At 43.7% G+C, this 13,482-nt stretch overlaps 1 protein-coding gene across 2 annotated transcripts in view; it reads right to left on the reverse strand.

The window, feature by feature from the left end:
• The window catches only part of CNPY2 (canopy FGF signaling regulator 2), a gene marked incomplete at its 5' end in the record, with an annotated part of 208,691 nt that overhangs the window by 118,190 nt on the left and 77,019 nt on the right, over positions 1-13,482 (reverse strand). The window contains 1 exon segment of one of the 2 annotated variants that reach the window (XM_044083717.1): positions 10,616-10,712. Within the exon segment in view, the coding sequence (XP_043939652.1) occupies positions 10,616-10,712 (97 nt within the window). 2 annotated transcript variants of the gene reach the window in all.

Genomic DNA, 13,482 nt, shown 5'->3' on the forward strand with positions numbered 1-13,482 from the left:
GGGTGTGAAAGTGGAACCTGTAGCCCTGAGAGACTATATTTAAGACCCATTTGTCCTGGGTGATCATGTGCCAATTTTGTGAAAAAAGTGCTAGCTTTCCCCCTAAGGGTGCTGCCAAAAGATAAATGCTTGGCAATGGCAGAGGGAAGTCATTGGGACGGTTTCCTAAATGGCTGTGATTTGTCTTCTGCGCTTTTGGAGGTAGAAGCACCCCATTGTTTGTGCCTGTACGAGCCCTGGGGATGTTGTCTGCCTCTAGGGAGTCTGTATCTGCCTCTTTCTGGCCTGTTTGACACAGGAAAGGACCAATTCTTAGGTCAGTTTCTGATAAATCTGGGTGGCTGTACCTATAAGAAATCCTTTACTGTCTGCACAGATTTAGCTTTATCCTCCATTTTCTTCAACACCTCTTCTGCCTTAACACCAAACAAAGTATCTTGCTGTAATGGAGCATCCAGTAATTTTGCTTTGACATGATCAGGCAAAGTCTGTTCCTTTAACCAAGCATGCCTTCTAATGACAGAACCTGTTACAGCGGCCCTGCAAGAGGCCTCCAATGAATCATAACCACATTGCAAAGTATGCTTTCCCACTTGTTCAGCTGCATGCAATAAATCCTGCATTTCCTTGTTCTCAGAACATTCAGAATTTATCAACATTGTCTGTTTTAGCAGAGACATTAAGCATTGCTGACATTTAAGCATATAAAACTGACAATTTAAAGCCCTTACAGCCAAGGTAGCAAAAGTGTAAACTTTTTTCCCCCATCTGTCCAGTGCCCTTGAATCTGAGGGGACAGGGTTTTTTGCAGTAGCAGCCTTGACTTCTTTGGGACCCTGAGAAATAGTTTCTGGGTCAGCAGCAGGGTTTTTATATAGAAATTTATGAGAATCTGGAACCCTGTAGTATCTGTCTGGCTTAACAGGTGCAGGAGGAAGAGACGGGAGACAGGCCGGACTCTGAAAATACATCTACAATGTCTAGAACCGGTGGAATAGCAGGTAGTCTGTGCTGAGGTAGTTAATAGAACTTGCTGGAGGGATAGAATCCTGTCCCAGAGACTCCCCCATGCTTTGGAACCGGATTCCAATCTACATTAGTCAGAGCCCCTCACTAACTCTCTTCAAGAGAAACCTTGACAAGTGGATGGGAAACGGAAAATTTTACCCCTGGGATCACTGCAGTGGCTCTGCTGGACAGAGGCACAGGGAACTAATGGCATTGCTGGACAGAGGCACAGGGAACTAATCTAAGGGGGCGGCGAAAGCCAACACATTCTGGCTAGGCTTACATATGCCCTCAGGCAGATAGCCTAGTACTTACCTATGAACCTAAAAGAAAGTCTCTGAGCCTTTTCGTAGAATCCGAGTAATCTTGGCTCTCCCAGTGGAAATGCTCCCTCATGGTATGCAGGGTTTCCCCAAAGGAGTAATCCTCAGGAGGAGAAGCTGAAGGAATAGATTCTTCAGCATCAGAATCCTCATAGGGAGGAATAGAGTATCCCTGTTCTGAAGAGGAGTCAGAGGAAATGGAAACCTGATCAGAGGAATCCTATTCAGTGTCTTGCCTAGGCCTTTTATCAGGAGGGGGATGGGAACCCCTGATCAAAGTAATTAGGTCTTCGGCCATTTTGAGCATCTGTTTCTTAGGCATGGAAGTCTGTCCTGGAGAGTGCTGTACTTGTTTCCTTGTCTTTAAAACTGTTTTGGTCTTCGTCTTGGATGCTGAAGTTGGCTTGATATAAAGCTTTGTAGGTCTGAAAACACCCTCAGAAGCCGATGCCTGCTCAGCGGCTCTGGACCCATCTGAGGGATTAGTTTCCAAAAGGTCCAATACCTTGAGTATCCAGAGGCCTAGTTGTCTCCACGTGGGAGTTGGAGGTGGCCTGTGGCTCTGAGGTAGCGGGTGTCAGGGGCTGCGAAAGAGCCTCACTGAGAACCGGCAAACTGGCGACTGGCTTAGAGGCGGCTTCGCCGTCTGTTTTGGACCTCGGATGCCTGTCCTTTTCTTTTTCCTTGCGCTTTTTATGAACTCCGGTCGTCGGCTGTTCCGATGGCATTATATAGTTAAACCTTCGGCCAAAGTAATGAAAAGCAAAATCGTACCAACGCTTAACAGTGCGTTGGTTAAATCTAGCACAAAACAAACTAGCAACATCGTGGTCAAGGCCTAAGCAAGGAATACAGTAAGAATGAAAATCCTTATGAGGTATTTGCTTCCCACACGAAATACAATTGTTAACATTTTCTGACATAGGTCTGAAGCAAGAAAAAAAAAAAAAGTTTCCCCAACGGGGTACTTAGCTTTATTGAAGACTTCGTATCTGAAATTCAATTTCGAAAATCTCAGGAGTCGACTGACCGGCACTTGCAAACTGCTTTTGCTTCGGGCACCGCACAAAAGAAAGACTGGAGAAAATGGTTTCTGCTGCATCTTTTATACCACTGGTGCACTGACGTCAGGGAAGAGGTGACAGCAACTGACGCCGGACCAGAACTTTGGAATTCAGGCAGACTGCGGGTAGCCTGCCAGCAGGATAACCCAAGTGCAATGACTACAACAGTGAAACACTATGACCACTACCTGGGCAGTACACAGACAGTTGGTTCAGTGGTTAGATAGACTGTTATTACAACTTGACAGGTATCTGGTCTAAGAGTCATATTTAATATGAAACGCCAAGGAAGAATCTTTCACAGGACCCAGCTGGGCTGCTCTGTGTGAACAGGTTGTGTTTGCAGTTACAGTGGAAGGAAGCCTGATTGTCGTGAATTATTGGAGTTGTGTTTAAGCATGGACAGGAATGGGGTTGCTCATTGTAAACAGTTTCTGTTAGTATTTTGTATTACACTGGAAGAAGGCTGCTTGCTAAGAATGTTTTTGTTAACCGTGTTAAACGAACCAACAAAGTACAGTTGTGTACACTTACCTTAAATGTAAATGTTAGAGTGTATTCACTGTTGCAGTCATCCCATTTGGGTTATCTGCTTGCAGTAGCCCTCGGATCGGCCTGATTATCAAAGTCTTGGGTCCTGCGTCAGTTGCCGTCTCATCTTCCATGACGTCAGGTAGTCAGGGGAATAAAGCATACAGCCGACGCCATTACATCAGTTTTTCTTGCCCCAGATGTCAGGTGCCCCCCTAATGGGAAGCAATTAAATATATATGCAAGGTTATACCTCCAACAAAAAAGCAAATACACCAAAAAAAGCTTCTAAGCATAGTAAAGAGGTAGTAAAGAGGTATAGCCAAAAGAAATCAGGGGGCAGGAGGGAAGGTAACCAGGACTGCAACAGTGAAAACACTCTAACATCTACATTTATGGTAAGTGTACACAACTGTACTATGTTCTTCGTGTTTCACTGTTGCAGTCATCACATTTGGGTAGATTCCCAAAGCTAAGGATGGGAGGAGGAATTCAGATTAGGACAAGCTTTAGGGCCCTGCAAGACTGCAGTGGCAAAACCAGCTCTGGATTTAGAGAAAATTGGCAAATGGTAATGCTTGGTGAAAGTATGTACAGAACCCCAGGTAGCAGCTTCTAGGATGTCCCTGGTAGGGACACCTCTGAGAAATGCAGCCCTGGTTGAGTGTGGTCTTATCCCCTGTGGGATAGGTTTTCCATGGTGCTTATAGCAGAAATGAATGCAATGGCCTATCAATTTAGAAATGGTTTGCTTTGAAATGGCCTTCCCCTCTGCCCCTGCAGCAAATGCCACCAGCAGCTCTTCAGATTTCCTGAGAGGTTTAGTCCTGTCCAAGTAAAATCTAAGTTGTCTGCGCACATCTGAGTGCAGTATCCGTTCCCTCTTTGTTCTGTGGATTAAAAAAGAAGGTTGGCAAATGAATGGACTGATTAAGAGCCACATTGTATACTACCTTGGGCATGGAGGAATTGGTCCTGAGAGACATCCTGTCCGCATGAAAGATGATGAAAAGGCTCCACTGCCATAATGACCTGTAATTCAGATACCCTTCTTGCTGAAGTGATGGCTAAAAGGAAGGCTGTTTTCCAAGAAAGGAAGTTTAACTCTGCACTTTCAGCTGGCTCAAAAGGAGGTAGAATGAGTTTTTCTAATACAAAGTTAAGGTCCCATGCTAGTGTTGGGGCTATCCTGGGTGGTCTTACATTTTTGCCCCCTCTGAGGATCTGCTTAAGCAGTGGATGAGAGAAGAGTGGTGGTTCTGTGTTGTAATGAGCTGAAATGGCTGAGCCATGAATTTTGATTGAGTAAAAGGAAAGGCCCTTGTGAAGCATCTCAGTTAAGTACTGAAGAATCTGAGGTAAACTGGGCGCTGCTGTGCTCATCCCCAGAGTTTGGTTTCAAGAACAGAATTTTTTCCATTTTCAGCATAAGATTTTCTAGTACTAGGCCTCCTTGCCTCAAGAATGACATCCAACACTTGTTTACTGAGGGATGGTAACGGAGAGGATCAGGTAATTAGCCAGGCTGCAAGGTTCAGGGTTTGAAGCTGAGGATGCAGAATCTGGCCCTCCTGCTGGGACAGCAGGGTAGTGGTCTGAGGCAGGTGCCATGGTGCCAGCAATGACCCACTACACAAAAGGGGTACACCTGTGTTGGCGTGGCCAGTCTGGTGCAATCAGTATCATCCTTGGTTTGTCCCGTTTGATCTTTAGTAGTACCTTGGAGAGGAGAAAAAGCATAAACTGAGATTTTTCCAGGTGAAGGACAGGGCATCCACTTTCCAAGCTTGTTTGTGGAGAGTCCTTGTGCAGAATTTGTCCAATTGGTAGTTCTGGGGGGAGGCAAACAGGTCTATATCTGGGCTCCCCCATTTGTTTATCAACATGTTGAAAGTCTTTGAATCCAGTTTCTACTCGTGTGGATCCGTGAGATTTCTGCTTAGTTCATCTGCCAGTGTATTTAGCTTTCCTGGCAAGAATTGAGCCTGTAGATGCACTTGGTAGCTCAAGGCTGTGTTCCACAGAGCCATGGCTAGTCTGCAGAGGGGATATGAGTGGGTTCCCCCCTGCTTGTTTATGTACCACATAACAGGGGTGTTGTCCATCTTTACCATTAATTGTCATGGAAGAATGTGGTCCTTTAAGGCTGTCAAAGCATTCTGTACCGCTAACATTTCTTTTTGATGGTTATGCAGGTGCATTTGACTTGGGTTCCATTTGCCCTTAATGCACTTCTCTGCCAAGTGAGCCCCTCATGCATAGTCTGATGCATCTGTTATAGGGTTTGGGCGGCAGGGGGTAGAGAATGGTAGTCCCTTGTTTTGGTGGCAGGCCTCTGCCCACCAAAGGAACTCTAACTGTAGGTAAGGTATGATAGGGATCATTGCTTCTAGATCCTGAGAATGTGGACACCATAAGCTTTTTAGACACCACTGCAGTTTCCTCATATGCAGTCTTACATATGGAATTAGGAGTATGCAGGAGGCCATGAACCCAAAGGCTTGCAGTATTTGTCTTGCAGATAGCAGGGTTTTTGTAGCTATTAGTTTGAAGTAAGCTGTCAAATTAATTTGTTTCTCTGGCGTGAGGAAAGCCATCTGGGCAGTTGTGTTCAAGCTTGCTCCCAGGAATATAATTTGTTGACAGGGTACAAGATGGGATTTCTTTTCGTTTACGGTGTACCCCAGACAAGTCAGCACCTTTTGTACAAATGCCAGATGATTCAAAAGTTTGTCCTGGCTTTCTGCCTGAATCAGAATCATCCAGGTATGGGTATATTTGAATATTTCTTTGCCTGTAAAATGCAATGACTGGAGCTAGGCACTTTGGCTTATCTACTGCACCCAGGGTATTCACAAAGAGCAGTGCAGAAAACTGATCGTGCATGTAACCTGCTTTGAAGCGTAGGTATCTTTTGCAAGATTCCCTGATTGGGATGTGCAGGTAGGCTTCCTTTAAATCCAGTGTTACCAACCAGGCATCCTTGCCTAGCATAGGAAGCAACTGGTGAAGAGTTAGCATCTTAAATGTTGGGATCACCAAAAAGGTGTTTAGGATAGAAAGGTCCAGGATAGGATGCCATGTGTTGTCTTTTCTGGGTACCAGGAAAAGTCTTTAGTAGAAACCTTGTCCCCTTTCCTCTTCTGGGACAGTTTGAATAGCTCTTATACTTAAGTAAGAGAGAATACTTGCTTTTGAGCCTCTTGCCCACTGATTTGGGGGTAGATCTGGCCAACCGTTTGGGGTTGTTAAAGTGTGGAAGTGGAATCTGTATCCTTGGGAAACTATATTTAAAACCCATTTGTCCTGGGTAATGAGTTCCCAGTTTTTTGCCTGCACAGCAATCTTTCCCCCTAAAGGAGCAGTCAGTTGAGAAGGGCTTGGAAGTTTTAAAGTTGTCATTGAGACAGTTTACCATAGGGGGAGTCTTTATTACTCCTTGATTTGGAAATGAGAGCCCCCCACTGCTTAGTCCTGTGTGTACCTTGAGACTGAAGCCTGTGTGCTCTGCTGGCTCTGGGTTTGGACTGAGAAGGCCTGGAAGAGGCAGGAAAGGACCAATTCTTAGAGGGCCAATGCCTACTAAATCTTGGAGGTTGTTCTTGTAGGAAATCTTAACAGTTTGCATAGATTTAGTTTTTTGCTCCATCTTTTTGAGTACTACTACTGCTTTGTTGCCAAACAGGCGGTCCTGATTTAAGGGAGCATCCAGCAATTTAGCTTTAACATGATCTGGCAAAGATTGTTCCTTAGACAAGCATGCCTTCTAAGTACAGACCCAGTGACAGCAGCCCTGCAAGATGCCTCTAGTGAATCAAAACCACATTGCAAAGAATGTTTTCCAACTTGTTCAGCAGAATGCATTAAATCCTGTAAATCCTTATTTTCCGCACAGTCCGGAACAAACAACTTTCTGTTTAAGCAATCCAATAATATGCTGCTGATATTTTAACATATGAAACTGGCACTTTAAGGCCCTAATGACCAAGGTTGGAATCGCAATCAGAGGGGGTAGGATTTTTGGCAGTAGTAGCCTTAATGCCCTTGGGTCCCTGTGAAATGGTCTCAGGATCTGCAGTAGGATTTTTAAAGAGGAACTTGTGAGAGTCAGGAATCCTGTAATATCCATCAGGTTTTCTGAGAGCAGGAGGTAAGGAGTCCGGGTCCAAGCTAGATTCCAAAAAGGCATCATCAACAATGTCCAGTACAGGGGGGATAGCTAAAGGCCTGTGTTGGGGCAGGAGTAAGAAATCCCTAAGCCTCTTTTTAGAATCAGAGTAATCCTGGCTTTCCCAGCGAAAATGCTCCTAAGAGTATGCAAGGTTTCACCAGAGGAGAAATCCTCTGGAGGGGAAGCAGAGGGTGTCCTCTGCATTAGAATCCTCATAGGTAGATCAGGGTAAATTCCTGGTCATCAGACAAAACAGAAATTTCAGAATCCTGATCAGAAGTATCATAAGCAAATTCAGTCCTAGGTCTCACAGGGGGAAGGTTGGCTTCCCCTGATTAAAGTAATAAAAGTATTCAGCCATTCTTATTTGTTTTTTAGGCATAGAGGCCTGACCATGCGGTCTGGGCATCGGTTTTCTAGGCATGGATCAAGTTTTAGGCCTTGAAGAAGATGGTATTGGTTTAATATGAAAGTTAGTAGGCCTGAATACACCCTCAGAAGCTGGCTCTGGACCCATCCAAGGTACAGACATCCGCAGGATCCACAGTTGAAGCATCTCCGAATGGGTCTCAGTAGAGGCCTGCGAATCTGAAGTAGCGGGTATCAGGGGCTGCAAAAGCAATTCAGAGTACCGGCAAACTGGCGACTAGCTTAGGAGAAGCATCGTCGGCAGCTTTGGACCTAGACGGCCTGTCTCTGTCTATCTTTGCATTTTTTCGGAATGTCGGTAGTCGGGTGGCTTACCGAAGCCATACCTGGGTAATTGAACAGAGTACCAAAATATTTAGAAGCGTAAATATACCAACTACAAATAGTTCGTTGTTTAATTAAGGCACAAAACAGACGGCAAGGTATGTCGTGGTCAGGGCCTAGGCAAGGAATACAGTATGAATGAAAATCTTTGAGGTATTTGCTTTCCACAAAAAATGCAATTATTGACTTTTACTGACTGTTTACAGCAAGAAAAAACTTCCCCAACGGGGTACTTAGCTTTAGTTGAAGACTTTGGTTCTGAAACTCGAAAATGCAAATTTCAGTAGTCGGCCGATCGGCACTTGAACTGCTTCTGCTTCGGGCACCACACGGCAAGAAAGACTTGTGTAATAGCATCGGCTGCATGCTTTATACCCCTGACTACCTGACGTCATGGAAGATGAGACAGCAACAGACGCAGGACTCAAGACTTAGATAATCAGATAGACTGAGGGCTACTGCAAGCAGATAACCCAAATGTGATGACTGCAACAGTGAAACACGAAGAACATCAGCACCAACCAACTCATCCTAGTTGAAGGAAATGTCGGCAGGTGAGTTGTGCTGTATGTGATTTTGGGACAACTGGATATCTCTGGGTCTGCCTGCCTTTATATAATAAGGGCCTGTCACAATACAACACTGAAGACCAGTAAAGTTTGACTGTGGACATATGACTGGCTATCCTGATGTGGTACATGGGCTTGTCAGACAGCAATACTGTTGCTACAAGCCAGGCATGGGGTTGAGCAACTTATCTGAATGGAACAGTGTTACAAAACGTTAAACATAAAGCTACAGGACCGCATGGTGTTGCAGGCCAGTATACAATCAGAATTTTTCTGCATTTGTATGCAGCACCAACACATCCATTTGGACATAGCATAAAATGTATGGTCAAGAGAGGTGGAAAGCAAGCTAGGATGTCTGTGGGAAGCAGGGCAGCATTACTACACCTACAACAGTACAAACTGAAAAGCCTGGTTACAACCCAGGCTTAATTGCACTGTAATATTTACAAAGGATTTAACAATCTCCAAGATACAGGCCACACACAATAAATGCCTGTCTAGAGGAGGAATTCCATTTTCACATTTGCATTTTTTTAAACAACTTTACTCCATTACTCTCTATTCTGTCAAAATGTAATACAAGCGTGAACAAGCCACAAAAACAGTGGACTAGAGTAACAATATGAACAAAAAGGCAGATAAGTCACTAAAGCTAACAGTGCCTGGTTGCAATAGTAGTAGTTTTACCGCACTACTTACAAATCAACCAAGTCTAATGAAGCAAAGCGAAGCTGCATAAATACCAACAAATAGCCCTGAAACCTGTGGCATAGACTGTGCACCAAAACAGGAGAGTAGAAGAAAAAAAAAATACGTGAAAAAATCTTTACGAAAGGAACAAATACAATGAAAATGGTCAAGTTAATAGTCAAAGTTTGTAATTAACCTCCAAAATGAAGTTTTAACATGCAGAAATGTGAAAAACAAAACAGCAGCCTGCTGCAGTGTTCAGCTGCACACATTAGATACAAGAAGATCCAAGAAAGAGAAAGTGTCTAAGTAAAGTTCTGTGGGTTGAATGGAGAATTCTGCCTCTACAGAAAGTTCAACTGCTGAATGCACAAGGCCTGATCAGACTTAATACTAGCGGTTAATTGTTTTAAATGCATTAAAAAGTGTAATTCACATTAGAGATAAAGGACTTACTTTGAACCTAAATTTAAAAAAAAGGACAAGTCAGCTACTTTGGGGATGGAAATGAGACAGAGGTCATCAGCAAGGTGTCAAAAGAATAATCATTCCATTGAATGAATACAGATTTAACACATCCACAGTCTTACACACCAACTGCACTTACATTCATACTATTGAACCACGTATCACTTAATCTTATGCAGCTAAAGACGTACTGTAAACAATTGTGCAAGTCCAACAACGTATAACTCTTACTCAGCTGTAAGTTGCCGGTCAGCAAAATGCCTACATTATGATTAGCAGGGAATTTAAGCTATGAGGTGTTAACACTGCTTCATCCTTTAAACATGGGTTTGAATCCATTTGCCTCAATTTCCTATACTATGTGGTGGAGCACTTACAGAGTGCGGGACAGTGAGTGAGAAACCCTGAGCTCCTGGACTGCTCTGGGAGGAAGGGGGGCTTGTGCATATTTGCTCATCTGGTTAAAAACAACACTTTTTTTTTTTTTTTTTTTAAGAACAAACAAAAACAACATTAGATTCTTATAGAGGGGCTCTAACAGTGCATGCTGGGCCAATGCATGCTGGCATTTAGGACCTTTTGGCCGTCATGAAGACAAACTCCTAAACAGGAACAGCATGTACTGAAAGTTTGGTAGAACAGCTCAGAAAATTGGAAGATGTCAGGAATGCATGCGGGAATGAACATGCAGCTTTTTTATTGTGCCATACGATTTGATGAGAAAAAATAATCACAGAATGTTATGATGCTGGGCATGACAGTGACGCCAGTTATCAGTGGTTTACATTTCCCACTTTCTTTCAAGGGTGTCAAGCTCTCCACTCCCAACCACCACAAACCCAGGGGACAGCATGAATGAGCAGCACAAGGAGTCCAAACTGTGACCCCCAAGACAGCTAGAAAATCAAAGCAACAAACATATCATGGGAAACTTGAGTACAGCATCAAAAGCAGTCTAGTGCAAATTTTTAGGTCATATGCCTTCATTGCAAAAAAGAGAAACTGAAAAATATATAGCAAGAAAACAACATTTACCTGTACGTTTACTGCAAAGCTTGTCTTTCACATTGTCAGCCTCATGAGAAAAAAATTCAATCAGTTCATCTTCATACTCTTCAGCTATGCTCTCACACTACAAATGCCCAGGAAATACCCGAAAGGAGGAGAAAAAAAGAAATTCAGTATTCTTTAAGTCAAAGACTGAAAAATGAGCACACATACATCCTCCTGATTTTACAAGTACTTTAGTACTGTCTGTATCTGATCATATTAGTCGCACCTTTTTTTAAAATGAAAGTATCAGAACCTAATGTTAACAGTCCTATCCTTCCGTAGGTTAAATATTAGTCCTTAATCCATTCTACATTCTCAGACCAATACTTTTATATACTTTGGCAGAACATGAGCCACTGATAAGATTGATAGTACAATAAAACATTCTACAGTTGTAAAACTGAGTGTCCACATGATAAAGCATAATGTCTATTTAGAGAAACTGTGATATGGCAGATCCCAGGGTAATGCTTTCCTGCCCCTGCAAAAAAGGCTAGTTATAGGCAGAGAATGGTGCTAGAGTTATCTTTAGCCATGACATGGATGTACAAAAAAAGCAAATATAAAACGCTCTGCTTTAAAACAGAAGCTGCAGTTACCACTGAAGTCCATTAACATGATAGACGCTCAAAAAATGTGAAAGTGGCAACAGCAAACAGCATTACCAATGAGACCTGCACAGAGAGAGACAGACATGTACAGAGGCACGGGCACACATGCACGCATACACACAAAGACAGGGAGACAGTAATATACAGAGTGTAACAATGACACGTGTGGGGACAAAATCTGAGAAAAACATCTGCAAAGAACATGCAGAGAGAGACAGAAAGATGCACAAAAAGATGGGCACAGAGAGAGAGAGAGAGACAGAAAGATGCACACAAAGATGTGGCTTTGTTAAGGGTAGATCATGCCTCCTAAACCTGGTGGACTTTGAGACAGTTACCAAGGCATTAGAGGAGGGCAAGGAGGTCCACACAGCCTACCTAGACCTCGCAAAGGCTTTCAACACCATTCTCCATTCTAGTATTATAGACAAGCTCACCAGCTTGAACATAAACCCCTACGTCACGAGATGGGTTGCAAATTGGCTCATGGACAGAAGCCACACGGTGAGAGTTGCAGACTCTAGCTCTGACTCTAAACCAGTTCCAAGTGGCGTCCCCCAGGGCTCAATCCTAGGACCCCTCCTGTTCGGTATATACTTCTCAGAGGTACAGGCAAGCACAGAGGGACTTTGGCTGACCAAGTTCACAGATGACTGCAAACTAGGGGCCATAATTGATTCTCCGGCCGATACAGACACCCTCCAGAAGGGTCTCACTGAGACAAATACCTGGTGTCAAAATCATGGCCTCAAGATGAACGTCGAAAAGTGCATAGTCATCCCCTTTGGAAAAAAACGAAGTACCCGCGAACTACCACATAGGTGGTAGTCCCCTAAATACAGAAAAAGTAATAAGGGATCTGGAAACACAAGTAGATGGCAATCTCTCCTTTGATAATCATATTGCCAAGGTGGTTAGAAAATCCTTCTACGTGGCCCACCTAATCTCAAAAGGGTTCTCATCCAGAACAAAGGAGGCTATTGTGCCTCTACTCATCACTTATTAGACCTATTATAGAATACAACGCCCCATTTGGGATGTACCTTACAAAAGACACCTGCAACAGCTGGAAAGACCACAAAAGTAACTCACCACGAGGATTATTGGCCTCAAACAGATGCCCTATGCAGCCTGACTAAAGAAACTCCAGCTGTATTCGGTTGCATACTGCTTACTCAGAGGTGATCTTTGCTTGACATACAAGGCCATGTCCAACCCAGAATTGATGGATATGCTTCACCTAAAAAAAAAAAAAATTCCGAGAGCCACACGCTCTAGGGATATAAACCTTACCACAATGATAAATAGGATGTGCTGGAGGGATAGATTCCTGACCCAGAGACTCCCCCCATGCTTTGGAACAAGATTCCAATATACATCAAGCAGAGCCCCTCACTAGCACTCTTCAAGAGAAACCTTGACGGGTGGATAGCAAACAGAAAATTTACCCTGTGGATCACTGCAGTGGCTCTGCTGGACAGTGGCACAGGGAACTAATGGCTCTGCTGGTCAGAGGCACAGGGAACTAATCTAAGGGGGTGGCAAAAGCCAACACACTCTGGCTAGGCTTATAAATGCCCTTGGGTGGATAGCCTAGTGCTTACCTATGAAGCAAAGATGGGCAGAGAGATGCATAAAAACAATGAGGTAACAGACACTCACACAAAATGACAGACGTATAGACAGATGCAAGAGACTTCAGAGAGCAGAGCTAGACACACATACACTTACATATGGTCTCCAAGAGAAAAAGAAACCCATAGAGAATTCAAACATAACACAGAAACCTACACAAAGCAAGGGACACAGATGGAAAGTAACAGAGAGTGAGAAATATGGGTATTAGCTACATGAGGTGCACCCTCCACGGATTATATGGAAGACATGGATCTCTCCAACTTTGCCCAAGACAGGTATGAACCTATTACTGAGCAGCACTCTGTCTCCAAAGACGATGCTGCTGCTACAATATGAGCACAAATTACCGACTTCAACAAGTGGCTTAGCTTTTGGTGTCATTTGAAGGGGATACAAATTTTTCAGTCTGGGAGGATGTGATCAATACACCCCGCTGATTCACCACAGATGGTATGCACCTATCCCCTCTAGGTTTTTGAAAACTGGCTAAGACATTCCCCACCTCCATACTGCCTTTTTTGGTAATTAATGTCAGCCTGATATACCTACCAACATTAACTGTAAGAGCAAAGGATACCACGAAGGTGTTACTGTCCAGTG

Source organism: Protopterus annectens, chromosome 9.part0 (assembly GCF_019279795.1).
Source record: "Protopterus annectens isolate FY-2018-M chromosome 9.part0, PAN1.0, whole genome shotgun sequence".
Lineage (NCBI taxonomy): Eukaryota > Metazoa > Chordata > Ceratodontiformes > Protopteridae > Protopterus > Protopterus annectens.